The sequence below is a fragment of the Saccoglossus kowalevskii genome, chromosome 2, assembly GCF_978046115.1.
Source record: "Saccoglossus kowalevskii chromosome 2, keSacKowa6.1, whole genome shotgun sequence".
Taxonomy (NCBI): Eukaryota; Metazoa; Hemichordata; class Enteropneusta; family Harrimaniidae; genus Saccoglossus; species Saccoglossus kowalevskii.
The window spans coordinates 15,243,979-15,265,177 of NC_140642.1; the positions used below are offsets into that span (position 1 = coordinate 15,243,979).

At 34.8% G+C, this 21,199-nt stretch overlaps 2 protein-coding genes across 2 annotated transcripts in view; one reads left to right on the forward strand and one right to left on the reverse strand.

The window, feature by feature from the left end:
* Positions 1 to 21,199, reverse strand: part of LOC102808649 (cation channel sperm-associated auxiliary subunit gamma-like) — a 59,133-nt gene that overhangs the window by 12,301 nt on the left and 25,633 nt on the right. The window contains exons 18-19 of the mRNA XM_078011821.1: positions 20,991 to 21,147; positions 19,573 to 19,755 (exon numbers count right to left, since the gene is read on the reverse strand). Coding sequence (XP_077867947.1) covers positions 19,573 to 19,755; positions 20,991 to 21,147 — 340 coding nt within the window. The remainder of the gene's footprint in view (positions 1 to 19,572; positions 19,756 to 20,990; positions 21,148 to 21,199) is intronic.
* LOC146748231 (uncharacterized) lies at positions 1,438 to 6,535 on the forward strand. Its single transcript, XM_085495881.1, has 6 exons — positions 1,438 to 1,622; positions 2,003 to 2,143; positions 2,705 to 3,053; positions 3,346 to 3,740; positions 5,689 to 5,768; positions 6,494 to 6,535. Exons 1-6 carry the CDS (start codon positions 1,457 to 1,459, stop codon positions 6,533 to 6,535), a joined length of 1,173 nt encoding a protein of 390 aa, XP_085352007.1. The 5' UTR covers positions 1,438 to 1,456.

The window sequence follows — 21,199 nt, forward strand, 5'->3', positions numbered from 1 at the left end:
TGAATCATAATTCAGGAAATTATTACAAACAACTTCAACCTATATGATAACCCTTAAATTTAGAATTTACATGTACTTGCAAAATTTAGATAAAAACAGATTGAGGCAGTAAATAATTTAGTTTTAATTGACCGCAGAAAGTCTGAACTAATAGCAAATTTTCATATTCAGTTTTCAGTAAAATTAATGTCCATACTTTGAGTTGCAACACAATTAACATTTAAAAATGCCCCGTGGTAATTGTATTCACATGAAAAATTAAAGTTGTTGATGAGGTCAAAAATAACAAATAAAGGTACTCACTTCCTAAAATACTCTGTAGTTGACTGAAGAGAGGCGAAATAATGAAGTAGCTGGATGATCCTTTATCCACTGTGTCTTTCAAACATACCAAACAGTGGTCAATAAGCGTCTTCCCTATGTACACCCCACAGTGTGGACAAAAGTAATGGCGTTGTATTGGTGATTTCAAACTCATGAAAAACGTCTGAAATAATTTCAAACTTGTCCGGCATAAGTTGGGTAACAAGCAGTGTAGTTGAATAAGTGTCAAGAGATCTGAAAGGGCTTCACCACTAAGACTGTGACGAATAGCAAATGATATGATTAGGAGCATACTGGCACCTACAGTAACTGGGGAGCCACTGTATAAGGGCATGTTTTCATCTGACTCGGACAGTGACGAAGGTTCGTCGTCTATATCCAATGGAGCGTCATCCAAATAGTTTTCCCAGAGATGCTGTTCTTGGTGTCCCTCTGGGGAAAACAAATCATTCTCGAAATTATCGGCATTTGGCTCTCCAATGTCACTGTCAGTAAGGGTGTTTATTTCCGGGCTAGATTGCTCGTCTGCACGTTCGCTATATATGCAAGAAATGTCAGAATTTCTATCATCCACATTAACGACCGGGAATCCTACACGCTCACTACAAACTCCATTCCCGAAATCAGAAGGACCACTAGCCTGAAAAATGGTGCTTTCGACAGAGTCATTCAAACTGGCGCGAGTATTTACAGTCGTATTCGGCGTTAAGCCGCGGCGGGCAGTGCTCGGCCAAACTCTTGCAGTCGAGCGTGGAAGTGCCACCGATGTATCACTGAGATACGACAAATAACGTCCCCGTTTTCTAGTTGATGGCTGATCGATGTGTTCATCCATGACTACGCGTAAAAACGATAACTAAAGTTTGTAAACCAGTAAGTTTACAAGTTCACAGACTAGTTTCTCAAACGCAAGTGACAAAGTACAGATGCCAAATGGCGGCGTGACGTCATAATTCCTCAGGATGAATCTTTTATCTTTTTAAATTTACTACTGAGTTAATTATGTATGTTCCCTTTTTATCTGATTATTATAAAAACAATTTGAAAGTGTGTACAATTTTGTAAACAAAAAAAAACAAAAAAAAACTCGCCATTCCGGTTCCGCTCAGCCAATCACAGCGAAGAAAACGAAATGACCCCATGTAATGACCTTACTTTCTTTTCCCGCTCTTACAATACGCGGTATTTTCATTCAGTCTATATTGTTAGTCGCTTGCATTTGAATAACAATTCGCTGCATACTTATGTTATGGCTGTTGCAAGAAAAAGACAACCACCAGCACATCTCAGAGATGAAGGTACGTTGCTATGTAGTTACGTTTATGAGAGATCTGCTATTTTTAAAAAGAATTATTGAATGCACTCTGAGTCATGATTCGACCAACTATTGACCAACAGAGGGTTCATTATTTTATCAACCCAATTAATATATTTACTCACGAACGTGCCATATACTTTTTAGAATTTGTGATGTTCTGAGAAAATTAATGGCAGCTTTACGTAAATGCTATAAACAGAAGTATGTTTGTTTGGGGGGTGGGGGTGTCGAACTATTATTTTACCATCTAGTATTTCAAAGGAAATTTAGTTTAACTTTTCAATGTATGTTGCCTTATTTTATCTTTCATTCTTATGCATTTTTAAAACTTTAATTGTCATAATTATAAATTCTTTTCAGATTTTGTCTTAGTTCAGTTCACTCAAGACAACAAATATCTTGTTGTGAAAGAGAGTGGTCTGACAGTAAATGGAGGTGTTACCACAGCAGTGTGGCCCAGTGATAAAAAGCATTATAAATGCTTAGTTCTCGGTAAAAGTGGTGAGTATTCGATAGCCTTTCTTTGTCAGTGCATGTTCTCCCCAGGATTTTGGTCACTGGTTGTTGCTAATTTGCATGGTAATTAACACACAAGTTAAATAATTTATTTATAGTGTTTGTATATTTTTTTTCACTTTTCACAAGCTATATATTGGAAAAACACTGAATGGTATCAGTGAAATGGCATTTATCATGTTTTGTCTATTAGAAGCGCATGAACTAAAATATATGTCTGTGTGTCTATAATGCCAAATACAATTCATATTTTAACATTACTAGAATTAAATTACTTGAATTAGAATGAAAATGACATTTTTCCAGAGATTGTCAGCCTTTTCTTCTAAATCTGTCTCAATTTATAGTAGTTTTTTTTCCTAATGCGTTTTCATTTGGACTTTTCTTTTTCGTCTTTGATAATTTTTTTTCACTAACCACAAATGGTCATTGTTAGGCACATCAAAATAGAACTTCATGACTTGGGTTGTGTTGTGAGACTTGTTCTTGTCACATTGATGCCTTTAAATGATTTTCTCTGATTTGACTAATGAATTTATTTTAAAGATGACAAAGATGATTTGCTACATCGCAAGTCAGTAATTGAGAGAGCCTTGAATGGTGGTAAAAGAAAATCACAACTGATTTCAACCAATGAATCTGACAAAAAGAAGAAGTCGGAGAATGTGATCCAAAGTAAAGATTCTGGGGAAAAAAAACAGAAAACTGTTGTGGATGAAGTAAAGAGAAAAGAAAAAGTGGAAGCTCAAGAAAAGAAAAAGGCAGAGCAGGAACTAAAAAGAAAAGAGAAAGAGGAAACCCTGAAGAAAAAACAAGAAAAAGAAGAGAGAAGGACAATTAATTTAAAAAGTTGTGATGATGCTTTGCAGCAGATGAAACAACAAGGCCTCTTCAGGTAAAGAGACTGTCTTCAATTGTTGTAGAAGCTCAAAAAACATATTTTCCAATTAAGTCTGAACTGCCTCTCTAAACATAATTGTAATACAATCACCAGCTTCCAAAGCACACTTCACGTTTTACAAAAATTATTGCACTGAATCATTGTCTGTACTTGTCTGGCAGCTTTGCTATGTGTGTGTACTTTTCTTTCATATGACTTTAATATTATTCACAAGAGCATATTTTTTTCTGCAGATGGCTTCAACTTTGACACAAAAGTGTAAAGATATTTTGTACATTATTTGCAGTTATGCAGAGTCATCTGTGGATGTTTTTGATGAGAACCCATTAATTACTTCTATGGATGATAATGATACTGATGTTGATGATGATGAACCACACACTTTACAAAACTTTTGTAGTGATGACTTGGTGGAAGAATCATTAAGCCTTTTAACTCCACCAAGAGAAAAACCAGCACACAAATCTCAACATCAAGATGATAGACCAACTCAAGGTGGTAAGGTGCCCCGTGCACATTTTTTAAAACAGGGTACTACTGGTAATGAAACTAATTACTCTGAACTGAGCAGGAAGTACTCAACACTTCTTCAGAGATGTGAATCAATGAAATTGGATAATGACATTCTGAAGAAAGAAAATGCAAACCTTAAAGTTCAGCTTGCAGCTGTTCGAAATGAACGTAAGTTACATTGTTATTTTCATTGTTTACTTCCCTTACAGCAAGTCTCAGAAGTATTGGGGCAGCCAATTTGCAAACTCGCTAGCGAATTGGCTAACTGCTTGGGTTTTGACTAAACATGGCTGCGTCCACTCTGAGCGAGTCTAAGTTGCATTAGGGAACATAGATGCTTTTACATAGCCTGGTAGGAGCATGTCTAGATTCCCCTGAATGATTTACTTTGTTACGAGGCGTGATAATGTAAAAGTAGTAAGCCTGAAAATGGCCTGGTAAGCCTGAAAATGGCCATAGTCAGCTGGCGTAAAGCGATAATATGATAAATGCGATTAATCCGCCGATATTTACTATATGGGGTAGCCATCTTGAACACTGCTTGAAACTAAATAAAGAGACAAGTTGATAAACAATTTCCTACAAATCAGGAAGAAAATGACAAACTTTCACAACTAAATGACCCCGTCAGGGTAACATTAGCCAACTGCTAAAAAAATCGTCATCCCCTGCTGTTATTTAGATTCGCCCAGAGTGGGCGTGACCACAAGACGGCGCCAGTAAGATTCGAAACCCAACTGTTTAGTCAAAACCCAAGCAGTTAGCCAATTCGCTAGCGAGTTTGCAAATTGGCTGCCCCAATACTTCTGAGACTTGCTGTAAGGTTGCTCAATACAGTTTCACAAAAGTATTTGGATTTTTTTTTATATTTATGAATTATTGCTACATGGTCATATGTGAAAAAAATAGGGTGTACATACCTAATTTTTTAGATAAACATACTATTACTTTAGATGGATTATGGAGTTAATACATGGGGAAATTATAATTACGTGATGAAACGATGCATCTGGAACTACATTTGTAAAGATACGTGGGTTTCAGTGATTTGCCCTATGCCAACACATATGGGTGACCCACCCATGTTCAAGACTGCATTGAACAACCTTAAAGACACTCGTGTTGAGGGCACATTTGTGCATTTTCATTTTTTAAATTGAATTCCTGTAAACTGCTCAAATTTCAAAACTATGAATTTTCGTTATTTGATAATATTACTGTAGACGCAATTTTTGGAAAGTCACTGACACAAAACTTCATGATTTTCCTATACACTACATGACAGTATAATGATCACAGGGCTTGAACTTCAGAGGCTACAAAGCAATTGGCACAATGCCCAATGAGTTTGCCTTTGCGCCTAGTGAAAAATAAACATTTTCTCAATATTCTTCCTTTATGTATTTATGTATACAATAGTTTTAATTTATAGATTGTGGTTCCTACATGTGATACATAAGCTATTTACTATGCAAGGGTTGTGGGCACCCGTTTTCATGACAAAAATTGTTTTGGACTGAATTGTAGAACTTTACGATATTTCATAGGGCACAATTGACTTTTTATAGCCATAAAAAACAACAACACAGAAGTGAATTGATAAAGTACTGTTAGCGCCCATGCCTGGTCTAGGGCCCACATCCCATTTTTGCATAATTTTTATATTCGGGGTCGCATTCAGCAAAGCACCTATTCTTTCAAAATGCCACTAATTTAATTTAAAACTTGGTCTTTGATAATTAATGATAAAGATTTTGGCTCTAACATTTTTAATCTAGATAATTTGGGTGGTATATAATTAATATTGTTATAAAAATGTGCATATTTTTTGTGACCATTTCTGTTATTTTATTGTAAAAGTCAATGAAGACGCAACTAATTTTGTATTTTTATTTTCTCTGAAAGACGTGATATCCCCCTCAATCTGTCACATGAATTAAAATTTGTTCTCTTTTCCGAGGGGGTGCTCGGGTATGTGCTCATCCTTAAAAAATCATTATTTTCCGACTTGAGTACGGTACCACTGAAGGCAGGTATACGACTCAATTTTATAGAAGTTCCAGTGATTGAAGTTGCTTTTTGCATTTTGTGCTGAAAATATTTTTTATTTATTTAGAACTGGATGAAGAAGTTATTGAAATGGCATCAACCCCAACTGGTGGGAAAATAAGTAAAGAGGTTGCTCGTTTGTTCAAGGTATGTTCCCCTTTTTAGCTCCGCTGTCGAAAAAGTCATTTCATGTCAAAATCTCAAATTTTCTATTTTTGGTGAATATTTTTGTCATTTTTGGTAAAAAGTGATATTTTCGACTTTTTGTTAAAAATCGCAAGTCCAATTGCTTTGATATTACATGTATAGATACTACATGTAGACCTTTTCTCAGATTTGTTCATTTCGTGATGATATCTTTAATTAGGGGCCCAAGCCTGTAGGGCGTGGCCCCTATTCTTATTGTTCGGTTTTTTCTTCTTTCTTTCTTTAGGGGCCCAAGCCTGAAGGGCGAGGCCCCTATTCTTATTGTCCGGTTTTTTCTTTAGGGGCCCAAGCCCGAAGGGCGAGGCCCCTATTCTTATTGTCCGGTTTTTTAGGGGCCCAAGCCTGAAGGGCGAGGCCCCTATTATTATCGTCCGGTTTTTTAGGGGCCCAAGCCCGAAGGGCGAGGCCCCTATTCTTATTGTCCAGTTTTTTAGGGGCCCAAGCCCAAAGGGCGAGGCCCCTATTCTTATTGTCCGGTTTTTAGGGGCCCAAGCCTGAAGGGCGAGGCCCCTATTCTTATTGTCCGGTTTTTTCTTCTTTCTTTCTTTCTTTCTTTCTTCCGTAACTTTTTTCGTCAAGCCGTTTGAGAAAACCACTGAACGGAATGGTCTGATAATGCTCTATACTGATAGTCCCTAATGTGAACTGGTGCAATATGCTTTCAGAATTTAGATTGGGCAATTAGTTTTGCAGCCATATTGGATTGAAATAAAACCGGAAGTGGCTGTTTGACCACTTTCTGAGGGTCTAGGCGTCTAGATTTTTTTATGGTATATAGTACAACTCATGTGTAATAGATATCAGCAATAAAAACTTTAGCGGTCATGTGAGTTTTCCCGCCATTTTGTTTTTCCTAAAAACGGCAAAAACTACTAAAAAATCTTCTTCTTCAGAACCACCAAGCAGAATGCTCTCATATGTAGTATTTAGCTTCTATATATGAATCCCATTTACGTTTGAAAAAATGTTTACGATTGGTCACGTGGTTTGGCCACCATTTTGGATTTCTTCTAAACAGGAAGTAGTTTTTTACTCTGGCAACACTTGAGGGAATATTGTCAATTTTGCTTCATGGCATCTGTGTATCAAGCCCTTTCAGAAACCTAAAAAAAAATTCAGATCAGTCACATGGTTTGGCCGCCATTTTGGATTTTAAGCAAAATTGACCAAAAGTTTAGGTATTTGTTTCTCAGAGACGATTCAACCAATCTACTAGATGTTTTTATATTTACCATGCCTGGCCTTAGCTGCATACGACAAAAATAATATTATTTTGATCAGTCACGTGGTTTGGCCGCCATCTTGGATTTTGTGAAAATAGAAATTATGCAACTACATGTTTTGTATTAGTCTGATTTCTTTCAAATTTTGTATGTGCATTTGTGTCATCAGATGCATCATTTTGCCCCAATAGCACACTGTTAGGCCACGTGGCTGGTCACCCATGGGGTGGGGGCTTCTAACCTCATTAATATGCATAACTGTTATAACTCAAGCACTGTTGTAGTTAGGATGATGAATCCTGTGTTATTATGACAAACTTGAACAAGAGATTCGATTAAAATAACAAATGACCATATATGGTCATGTGAGCTCATTAATATGCATAACTGTCACATCTCAAACACTGTTGCAGTTAGGAAGTGGAATCCTGTGTTATTATGACAACATTGAACAAAAGATTTGATTAAAATAACAGATAACCATATATGGTCATGTGAACTCATTAATATGCATAACAATTATATCTTAAACACTGTCGCAGTTAGGAAGATAAATCCTGTGTCATTATGACAACAGTGAACAAGAGATTTGATTAAAATAACAGATAACCATATATGGTCATGTGAACTCATTAATATGCATAGCAGTCATATCTAAAACACTGTCGCAGTTAGGAAGATGAATCCTGTGTTATTATGACAACAGTGAACAAGAGATTTGATTAAAATAACAGATGACCATATATTGTCATGTGAACTCATTAATATGCATAACCATTATATCTTAAACACTGTTGCAGTTAGGAAGATGAATCCTGTGTTATTATGACAACAGTGAACAAGAGATTTTATTAAAATAACAGATAACCATATATGGTCATGTGAACTCATTAATATGCATAACCATTATATCTTAAACACTGTTGCAGTTAGGAAGATGAATCCTGTGTTATTATGACAACAGTGAACAAGAGATTTGATTAAAAATAACAGATGACCATATATGGTCATGTGAACTCATTAATATGCAAAGCAGTCATATCTAAAACAATGTCGCAGAGCAGGACATGTAACAAGTGTCATTATGAAGACATTGAATGAAAGATGTAACTGACATTAGAAATGGCTATATATGATTATGTAATCTCATTATTAAGAACATGGCTCATTATATATCCTGAAAACCATATTTCGATAACCAAACCAGGTAAATACATGGTACCAACTTCATTTTGACCTCATGTTACTGATAATTCAAGCTACCTGATTGTCTAACATGTGACCACATTAATTATGAAACAGAATCTTGTCAGCTTGGGCCCCGGTGACGCCGCTTGCGGCTTTAATTTCTTCTTCTTTCTTCTTCTTCTTCTTCTTCTTTCTTCCACAACTTCTTTCGTCAAGCCGTTTGAGAAAACTGCTAAACTGAATAGTCTGAAAAAGCTCTATACTTATAGTCCCTAATGTAACCTAGTGCAACATGCTTTCAGAATTTTGATTGCCCAATTAGTTTGGCAGCCATATTGGATTGAAATAAAACCGGAAGTGGCTGTTTGACCACTTTCTGAGGGTCTAGGCTTCTAGATTTTTTTATGGTATATAGTACAACTCATGTGTAATAAATATCAGCAATAAAAACTTTAGCGGTCATGTGACTTTTTCCGCCATTTTGTTTTTCCTAAAAACGGCAAAAAACACTTTAAAATCTTCTTCTTCAGAACCACCAAGCAGAATGCTCTCATATGTAGTATTTAGCTTCTATATATGAATACCATTTATGTTTGAAAAAATGTTTACGATTGGTCACGTGGTTTGGCCACCATTTTGGATTTCTTCTAAACAGGAAGTAGTTTTTTACTCTGGCATCACTTGAGGGAATATTTTCAGTTTTGCTTCATGGCATCTATGCATCAAGCCCTTTCAGAAATCTAAAAAAAAATTCAGATCAGTCACATGGTTTGGCCGCCATTTTGGATTTTAAGCAAAATTGACCAAAAGTTTGGGTATTTGTTTCTCAGAGACGATTCAACCAATCTACTAGATGTTTTCATATTTACCATGCCTGGCCTTAGCTGCATACGAGAAAAATAATATTATTTTGATCAGTCACGTGGTTTGGCCGCCATCTTGGATTTTGTGAAAATAGAAATTATGCAACTACATGTTTTGTATTAGTCTGATTTCTTTCAAATTTTGTATGTGCATTTGTGTCATCAGATGGATCATTTTGCCCCAATAGCACACTGTTAGGCCACGTGGCTGGGCACCCATGGGGTCAGGGCTTCTAACCTTATTAATATGCATAACTGTTATAACTCAAGCACTGTTGTAGTTAGGATGATGAATCCTGTGTTATTATGACAACGTTGAACAAGAGATTCGATTAAAATAACAAATGACCATATATGGTCATGTGAGCTCATTAATATGCATAACTGTCATATCTCAAACACTGTTGCAGTTTGGAAGTGGAATCCTGTGTTATTATGACAACATTGAACAAAAGATTTAATTAAAATAACAGATGACCATATATAGTCATGTGAGCTCATTAATATGCGTAATCGTTATATCTCAAACACTGTTGCAGTTAGGAAGATGAATCCTGTGTCATTATGACAACAAGTGAACAAGAGATCTGATTAAAATAACAGATAACCATATATGGTCATGTGAACTCATTAATATGCATAACCATTATATCTTAAACACAGTCGCAGTTAGGAAGATAAATCCTGTGTCATTATGACAACAGTGAACAAGAGATTTGATTAAAATAACAGATAACCATATATGGTCATGTGAACTCATTAATATGCATAGCAGTCATATCTAAAACACTGTCGCAGTTAGGAAGATGAATCTTGTGTTATTATGACAACAGTGAACAAGAGATTTGTTTAAAAATAACAGATGACCATATATGGTCATGTGAACTCATTAATATACATAGCAGTCATATCTGAAACACTATCGCAGAGCAGGACATGTAAGTAGTGTCATTATGAAGACATTGAATGAAAGATGTAACTGACATTAGAAATGGCTATATATGATTATGTAATCTCATTATTGTGCATAAGAACATGGCTCATTATATATCCTGAAAACCATATTTCGATAACCAAACCAGGTAAATACATGGTACCAACTTCATTTCGACCTCATGTTACTGATAATACAATCTACCTGCAGCTGATTGTCTAACATGTGACCTCATTAATTATGAAATAGAATCTTATCAGCTTGGGCCCCGGTGACGCCGCTTGCGGCTTTAATTCTTTCTTTCTTCTTTCCGCCGTAACTTTTTTCGTCAAGCCGTTTGAGAAAACCGCTGAACGGAATGGTCTGATAATGCTCTATACTGATAGTCCCTAATGTGAACTGGTGCAACATGCTTTCAGAATTGAGATTGGTCAATTAGTTTGGCAGCCATATTGGATTGAAATAAAACCGGAAGTGGCTGTTTGACCACTTTCTGAGGGTCTAGGCGTCTAGATTTTTTTATGGTATATAGTACAACTCATGTGTAATAGATATCAGCAATAAAAACTGTAGCGGTCACGTGACTTTCCCCGCCATTTTGTTTTTCCTAAAAACGGCAAAAAAACACTTGAAAATCTTCTTCTTCAGAACCACCTAGCAGAATGCTCTCATATGTTGTATTTAGCTTCTATATATGAATCCCATTTACGTTTGAAAAAATTATTACGATTGGTCACGTGGTTTGGCCACCATTTTGGATTTCTTCTAAACAGGAAGTAGTTTTTTACTCTGGCAACACTTGAGGGATTATTTTCAATTTTGCTTCATGGCATCTGTATATCAAACCCTTTCAGGAACCTAAAAAAGATTTCAGATCAGTCACATGGTTTGGCCGCCATCTTGGATTTTAAGCAAAATTGACCAAAAGTTTGGGCATTTGTTTCTCAGAGGTGATTCAACCAATCTAATAGATGTTTTTATATTTACCATGCCTGGCCTTAGCTCCATATGAGAAAAATAATATTATTTTGATCAGTCACATGGTTTGGCCGCCATCTTGGATTTTATGAAAACAAATCTTGTGCAATTACATGTGTTGTATTGGTCGGATTTGGCTAAAATTGTATATGTGCATTCTACTCTTGAGATGCATTCTTTTAACCGAATGGCACGTGGCTGGGTTTTGTCGCTGGGCGCCTGAGGGGTGGGGCTTCTAACCTCATTAATATGCATAACTGATATATCTCAAGCACTGTTGGAGTTAGGAAGATGAAACCTGTGTTATTATGACAACATTAAACAATTGATTTCATTAAAATAACAGATTACCATATATGGTCATGTGAACTCATTAATATGCATAACCATTATATCTCAAACACTGTTGTAGTAAGGAAGATGATTCCTGTGTTATCATGACAACAGTGAACAAGAGATTTGATTAAAATAACAGATGACCATATATGGTCATGTGAACTCATTAATATGCATAACCATTATATCTTAAACACTGTCGCAGTTAGGAAGATAAATCCTGTGTCATTATAACAACAGTGAACAAGAGATTTGATTAAAATAACAGATAACCATATATGGTCATGTGAACTCATTAATATGCATAGCAGTCATATCTAAAACACTGTCGCAGTTAGGAAGATGAATCCTGTGTTATTATGACAACAGTGAACAAGAGATTTGATTAAAATAACAGATGACCATATATGGTCATGTGAACTCATTAATATGCATAACCATTATATCTTAAACACTGTTGCAGTTAGGAAGATGAATCCTGTGTTATGACAACAGTGAACAAGAGATTTGATTAAAATAACAGATAACCATATATGGTCATGTGAACTCATTAATATGCATAACCATTATATCTTAAACACTGTTGCAGTTAGGAAGATGAATCCTGTGTTATTATGACAACAGTGAACAAGAGATTTGATTAAAAATAACAGATGACCATATATGGTCATGTGAACTCATTAATATGCAAAGCAGTCATATCTAAAACACTGTCGCAGAGCAGGACGTGTAACAAGTGTCATTATGAAGACATTGAATGAAAGATGTAACTGACATTAGAAATGGCTATATATGATTATGTAATCTCATTATTAAGAACATGGCTCATTATATATCCTGAAAACCATATTTCGATAACCAAACCAGGTAAATACATGGTACCAACTTCATTTTGATCTCATGTTACTGATAATTCAAGCTACCTGATTGTCTAACATGTGACCACATTAATTATGAAACAGAATCTTGTCAGCTTGGGCCCCGGTGACGCCGCTTGCGGCTTTAATTCTTTCTTCTTTCTTCCGTAACTTTTTTCGTCAAGCCGTTTGAGAAAACCGCTGAACGGAATAGTCTGATAATGCTCTATACTGATAGTCCCTAATGTGAACTGGTGCAACATGCTTTCAGAATTTTGATTGGCCAATTAGTTTGGCAGCCATATTGGATTGAAATAAAACCGGAAGTGGCTGTTTGACCACTTTCTGAGGGTCTAGGCGTCTAGATTTTTTTATGGTATATAGTACAACTCATGTGTAATAAATATCAGAAATAAAAACTTTAGCGGTCACGTGACTTTTCCCGCCATTTTGTTTTTCCTAAAAACGGCAAAAAACACTTTAAAATCTTCTTCTTCAGAACCGCCAAGTAAAATGTTCTCATATTCAGTACTTAGCTTCTACATATGGAGCAGATTTAGATTTGAGAAATTCATTATGATTGGTCACGTGGTTTGGCCGCCATTTTGGGTTTGTTCTCAACAGGAAGTAGTTTTTTACTCATGCCGCACTTGAGCGATTATCTCAAATATTGCGTCATGGCATGTCTCTAACTAACCCTTTCAGAAACCTAAAAAAAATTTCAGATCAGTCACATGGTTTGGCCGCCATCTTGGATTTTAAGCAAAATTGATTAAAAGTTTGGGCATTTGTTTCTCAGAGGTGAGTCAACAAATCTACTAGATGTTTTTATATTTACCATGCCTGGCCTCAACTGCATATGAAAAAAATAATATATTTTCGATAAGTCACGTGGTTTGGCCGCCATCTTGCATTTTGTGAAAATTGAAATTATGCAACTACATGTTTTGTATTAGTCCGATTGGAATAAAATTTTGTATGTGTATTCTACTCTTTAGATACATTCTTTCCCCTGAATGGCATATGGCTAGGTCATGTGGCTACACGCCCATGGGGTGGGGGCTTCTAACCTCATTAATATGCATAGCTGCTATATCTCAAGCACTGTTGCAGTTAGGAAGATGATTCCTGTGTTATCATGACAACAGTGAACAAGCAATTTCATTAAAATAACAGATTACCATATATGGTCATGTGAACTCATTAATATGCATAACTGTTATATCTCAAGCACTGTTGCAGGTAGGAAGATGATTCCTGTGTTATCATGACAACAGTGAACCTTAGATTTGATTAAAATAACATATGACCATATATGGTCATGTGAACTCATTAATATGCATAACTGTTATATCTCAAGCACTGTTGCAGGTAGGAAGATGAAACCTGTGTTATTATGATGATGTTAAACAAGAGATTTGAATAAAATAACAGATGACCATATATGGTCATGTGAGCTCATTAATATGCATAATCGTTGTATCTCAAACACTGTTGCAGTTAGGAAGATGAATCCTGTGTTATCATGACTATGTTGAACAAGAGATTTGATTAAAATAACAGATTATGACCATATATTAATAACCTTTATATCTCAAATAAATATATGGAACCAACTGCATTTCGACCTCATGGTACTAATCATTCAAACTAATTGTGTATCATGTGTATCATTTGACATTATTTATGGCATGTATACTTGGGCCCCTGTGATGCTGCTTGCAGCTTTAATTTTGATGAATATTTTTGGTAAAAAGTGATGTTTTTGACTTCTTGTTGAAAACCGCAAGTCCAATTGCTTTTATATTACATATATAGGTACTACATGTAGACCTCTTTCAGATTTGTTAATTTCGTGGTGATATTTTGATGATTATTTTTGTCATTTTTGGTGAAAAGTGATATTTTTCCCATTGCTTTGATACTATACATATTGTTCATTTTTTAATGATGTCTTCTGTTCTTTAATTGAAATATGCATTGCTAACAGTGGAGCTATCTCAGCCGACAGGCAATTTTGCAATATTCAGTTGTCTAGGAGTGATCAGAGTGACAAGTCAAAAAACGAAAGGATTTCCATGTTAATTAATAAACCCACTTAGCAGCAAAAACTGTGTCGGATTTCTGTTTTGGGCTTATCACAAAGATAGCTGAATTATAAAGTGGAGTGTATATTTTACAAACTTGATAACACCCCTAGTTTTATTTTATGTTAAGTGTTAAATAACAGCTACATAATGTGCAATAACAAACAGCAAATTGTGTAGCCATTAAAGATTGAAATGAATATGATACACAGGTTCCCCATCAGTCAACAATTTAGTTGCTGTTTAGTGTAACAACTCTAAAGATTGTTGTGCAGAGGTAATTTTAATGTTTTTGTTATTGTATTATTTGCATAGATGGTAGAATTGACACCTGGTGATGGTGTTTATATAACACAGAAAAACTTGATGAAGGCAAAACACAAGCTTGCTTCATCGCCAACTGCTAGCGCACTGTTCCTAGCACGAACAATGTTCACAGATAAGGAGCTTATGAACATGAATATACGTGGAGTTAATGGGAAAAAACCAATGGATCCAGACATAAGGTCGTCCATTATTGGTAAGTATATTGTAATTATTGATACTAATGCATTGAAAATAAAATTTGTTTTTTTGTGAAAGTGAGTTACAGCTTATTGCACAAGTCAAAATAGCAATAGACATTTCATCCTGTTGATTGAGCTTCCATCTATGAAATATACAAAAAAATGGCTTTCACAATAACCAGTGCAGATTGTATACTTGTGAGGTTGACTGATTTTGTGTCTCAATGAAACTGCACAATGAAGGCATCATACATCAAGGTTTCGCATTAACAAACCTTTGTTCTGAGTCATATACTTAAAACAATGAATTGTTTTTAATGCATCAGTTTAAATAGGGGACACAAGTCACATGTACAAACTACACATTTTATTAAGAACATGCATCTCATTGAACTTTTACTCTATTTACTGTTTATTCCTCAACAGCTTTCTGTATGAGTGGACCAAAATCGACACCAGAAGCATCCATAAACCGTGCATTGGGCACTATGATATCAGGTTTACGGTATCAAGACACCAAAAAATGAATATTTGATATCAGTTTAGTACCAGTAATAAACTTTTTGGTCTGTTTATTCTATATTAAGTAGTAATAATTATGCATGCTTGTTAAACTTTTGAGAGTATATTACTTGCAAATTGTTTATATACATTATTTCTGAGCGTTTATACTTAATTTTGCCATGTACATTACTCCGGATTCCCAATGTGCAAGGTTGTAAAAAAAAAACATTTTTAATATTTATTTTTGTAAGAATTTTACACATTTACACATGTATCATTTGTAATAAAACGGATTGTTATTGGTATTTTTTTGGTATCAGTTCATTATTTCCCAAGTACATTTACACACACAATCTGGTGAATGAAGATGAACCAGTTCAAAATGCATTTATACTAATTGTTCCTGAGACATAAATATCAAGTAAAATGCATTTTAATAATTTTATAAATAAATGCGTTTAAAATACATTTTAAACGCATTTATTTATAAATGCGTTTATTTCCATTCTGATATGGCTCGATATAATAAATGCATTTAAAACGCATTTAAAATGCATTTATTTCCAAACGTGTTTAAAACGCATTTTGAATGCATTTAAAATGCATCCACCTCATCATCTCAAGTGTCGAAAACTTGGCAGTTTAAAAGGCGTTTTTTTCTTGTGTAAAAGGCGTTTCTAATACATTTTAAACACATTTATAACATATTTACAGTGCATTGAAAAGAGTGAAAAAAAACACATTTTAAATACATTTCAAATGTATTCTTATTTGGTAAGGGATTCGCTGTCTGTGAATCGAAATTGACCATGGCATTTTCCCAAAAAACTCTGTCTGGGAATGTTCTAAAATGTTAGTATTCGTTACTACAATATTGTTTGGGTATGTTAATGTTTCAATCTTAATTTTAGACAAAAATGCTTTTTTTGTTCAGGTTAGCGACGTCAGCCATTTTGTCTGTCTTTGTCGTAACAGTTCGAGAAAAATGCTAAAAAATCAGATTAAATATTTTAGTATAATGCATTGTTAAATTAATATTTATTGTTATCATTTCTGCGGGTTAAATACTAGATTGATGTAGAAAATTTTCATTGTTTCAGTAGATCTACGTCTGCTGATATCCAACATGGCAACGAAGATTTGTATCCAAAAAATGCATCTCTGAACGTTTCATAAGTTTATTTTGTACCTTGAATCATACTCTGCGAGTCTTTTATGAGAATGTTATGATAGTTTAAACAATATTAGTTTCAATTTATCGAAGTTTGTCGACATTTCACTTCCGGATAGCAATGTCGGCCATCTTTTTTTCCCTGACAATTGCCTGTGGCAGTGTAAGTGACACAGGAAGTTGTAATAAATATTATTCAGTGTTCATATTTCTACTAAATCCTGACAATGCTGTAAAAATTTGTTACGAAAAAAAATTACAGAAAACCCCAATCGATGGAATCGTTTTCGAAAGAATATGTAATTTTATGCAAATTATGATCACCGCAATGACGGCAGTATGCTAATTCCCTTTGTTTTGAATGTTTACCAAGACTTGCATCCTAACAAAAAAAGTGAGAGAGTTTCCTAACCGTTCTTCTAGTAGATCCAATAGATCCAATCATGCATTTCTATTTTGAATTCTGCATTGAATGCACACTAAAACACATCTAACCTCTGAGATAGTAGAAACATGAGTAAAAAGTAATTGTGTACAATCTGAAGGGATGGCTATATATACAGGAAAAAATCTATGATAGACCAATCTTAAATTTGTATTGTTAGTAAATTCTTTTTAAGCCACTGATGTGTTCAATGGCAGTGATAAATAGCCAAATTTTTTGAGTAAAAACTGAAAATTGACTCAAATTTTCATTTCCAGAAATAAATGTCAAGTGAAAAATGTACATAAATCAATAACGATCAATAATAATGTTCTGGATAAGGAAACGTCCACGTCCAATTTCTTGGTCGACTCAGAACAAGGCTTCTACTAGAGAACCTAATTAGCATACAAGGGTGATTTGTGACGTCATGGGGGTTAATTTGTCATCATTTCACAATGGCCGCTATAAGCATGCAGTGCTCGAAAAGCGACACAGAATCTATCTTATCATCGTCTGACGAGAGTTATGAGATCGAGAAATATGATGACAACAAGAGATGTCACGATTTTGTTTTAGAGTGCCAGGGACAAATTGGCCCATACGGGTTTGAACCTGCGAGAAAAGTACGCGACCGTGTACCTCCCCAAAATGACACAGCTTGCTGCAGCTGTATCTCCTCTTCTGCAGTCATCCATTTTCAATACTGTTGGCACTGCGTCCGGTTTCAGTTTGCGCCGTTTTTCATTTCCGAAACTCAAATAATTCATAATGATTTGGGCGTAAAATGGGCACTGCAGATAACATTATAAGGAGAAGGTCCATCCCAATATTTCCTGGTGTTCTTGACGGCTTTGGTCCACTGATTACGTAAATTTGAATCTTTTGGGAACGCATAAAAACTTGCGCGATTGCTGTGTGTGTTGCTACACCCGCCAACAACACAGCGTTTCCCCATAATAACAATCCTGGTAGCTCGTTGTATATGCTGGTTTACTAAATGTGTGCATATGGAAAATGATAAACAATCCTGTCTGCTCCTGCTTTATGGTCACGTGTCCCGATTTTGGAATATCATTGACTGTTTACCCAATTTATATACCCTTTTCACTTGATTTTTTTTTATGGTCGCGTGTCCCGAATTTGAAATATCATTGACTGTTTACCCAATTTATATACCCTTTTCACTTGATTTTTTTTTTCATAATATTGTTTATAAATAAATTTTGCACACAAAAAAAGTCAATTGGCCCAATTCAGTTACACTTTAATTGCATATTACAGCCCCACATGGAAACTATTAGAGAATATACACTGGTCTAATTGGAACACCCGTAACATTCTCTAAGAAAATAGCCTCAAAGGGGTCACCCCCAGGGCAATCATGCGGTTGAGGCCCTCCGTCATGAAAGCAACACCATAACTTTCATACTTTTTTTGCCCTAAGTTACACAAAATGTAAAGGGTTTTCAGCAAAATGTTGCCAACATTTCACATTCAATTCTGATGTTGTGATATCATTGATCTGGAAAATCTTCTGATTGCTGATAAGAAAATCGCACATGTGACTTGCTAATCAGCAGGCTTCTAACCCAGTATCTTGGAAATGCTGTAAGTGTTTTTTATATGACAAAGGCTTACAATAATATACAGATGACAATATTGATATTTACACTTAAGGATGCTGTACACGTTTTTGGTATTGATTTTCTAAACTGATATTTTCATATAAAATATTTACTGAACAACACAAAGCTATATATTGATGGAAAGTTTATTTCACACTGGATATGAAATCGACAAGATAGTGTGTGTATGGACGTGTATAGTCACGTGATCTCTGTGTAAACACAGAAAGCCATTTTCGTTAAAAAAAATAATTGAACCAATGAATAAACAAATTTAGTGGAACATTGGCAACAAAACAGTTTTTCAGATGACACTCACCACCATTCCGTGTTAATTGAGATATATATCTACATGATAGTTGGAGAAGAAATAATAATTTAGCTATCTTGAAAAAACAATGCGATCTGGTTCTTTCCGGTATTCAGAAATTAGAATGTAATTTCGAAACAAATAGGAAAACAGAAAAATCCCAGCGCGGCTTGAGAGGTAACATATCGAAGAGTGTCTGTGCGAAAAATTAGTATAATGCGTCCACTAAAACTCGAGATCAAAGGCCTGCAGTTGTCATGAATCGCTGTTTTGTTTAACCGAGAAAATGGCAAAAACAACTTAGCAGTAACGTATCGTCGGCTAACTCAAAATTCGTTTGTCCCATGGATCAAAACAAACTCATAATGAATAGTCATGGTATTTGTCTGTCATAATCACGCAGATGTGTGCATATGCGTGGTCGCAGATGGTTATTCACTTTTTTTCCTACTAAGTGTTTGCTCCTTGTAGTCCAGCATTGAAAAATACCAAAAAGTAGAATTTTGTGTTTCAAAGCAAAAAAAGGTGTACAGCATCCTTAACAAATTGAATTTGAAAGATAATGAATGAATTTGGTAAACCCACCCACTACTTTTTGTTATATATTTTATGTAACATTTTTCCCCTATACTAATACTTATGAAAGAATGACTGTATTTATTTATTTATTTATTTATTTATTTATTTATTTATTTATTTATTTATTCAGTCATACTGTATTTATCACTATCTTACCTATTTGATACTTCAATCAGGAAGTAATACTCAGGTGCATATGGAAAGGCTAAAGGAACGTTACCACAAGGTGACTGTGCTTGACAATGCCATATGATTCCCTTTGTCTGGTGTGTATATATAAACATACCATCATTATCTTGTTCTGAAGTGTTTTTTCCTACCATCACAGGAGTCGCGTGTCTGATTGTAAAAGAAAATGGTTAATGAGAACTGACACAAAAAGTGCAGGCAGAGGATATAGTGGTTACCAGCGACAGTTTTTATGTGCATACTTCTGAAGCTGTGATAATAATACTGTTCTGGAAGAAACATATTGTGAATTGCATTCTCATTTGCATATATGATACTGTAAAATACATTATTTTAGCTGGAATTAATTTTTCGCTGAAAAGACTTTCTGAGTGTTTTGTATGGAATTTATTTTCACTGATTTTTAACAAGTTGAATGTAAAATATAGAAAAAAAAGGTATATTCACTGAATTTTATTTTCACTGAATCATTCCTTTATCGATAATAGCGAAAATTAATTCCAAGCGAAAATAAAATATTTTACAGTAGATAAATTATTATAAATTCAACACTCATCAAACTTGTTATGTGTGATGGTCATACTGATATTGATGTGTAAATTGCATGCTGATTTGCATATAGGAATAATATAATATAATAATATAATCTATCATCTTTGAAACCTATATATGATGGACATACTAATATAGATGCGTAATGCTGATTTGCTAACCCTCAAACTACATGACATGTACTCTCTAATTGATATGTGCACTAGTGTTACTGATATCCAGTTAGAGACAGCATCAAAAGTTTAATGTAGGATAAAAAACTTATCTCCTTTAGTTTTTTCCCAAACATGGTGTCAGACTACATTCACAATTAAATACAAATTGATAATCAGACAGTAGTATTGCATAGCAGTTGGTTGTCGGGTGGGTGTAAAAAGACTTTACAAATGCACCTCATTTGACGCACATATTTACTCTTGGATCAAACCATTTTCTGGTCTTGGATATTTTTTTTCCCATTTTCTGTTATTTCTGTCCATGATTGGATAGAAAAAAAAAACGATCTACAAATACTCCAAGATTTTTTCGACTTCATTAAAAAATAAAATCGTTTTTGTAGGATGGAAACTAACTTTTTGAGGTCAAAATGCCCCCACCCCCAAACTAAAGCAAATAAGTTTTTTATCCGACATTGATATTTTGACGCCGTCCCTTACAGTCCTCCAATCAATACAGTGACCTCTACCCACTCCTTACGAAACAATTCCATCTTCTTCAACAGGTAATTTATGTAAGTGTGATTGTTTCAAATGGAGCAAACACAATACAATTCGAGATTTCGAGATATGCTTACAATTATGGTCAAAGAATTCCCAATAAATGCATATACTTACGGGCGATTAGAATTATACATTGCAATCTCATTAGAAGAGTAGTGTGTTATTTCCAATATAGAGAGACCACCACCAATGATTTTCATAATATATTTGCCAGTGAATAACTCTTTATGTCCTGTTGACATTTCTTCAATGTAGAAATGAGGGTAGAATCCTACAAATATACAGAAGATGATGATATAATATCACTGATAATATACCTTACT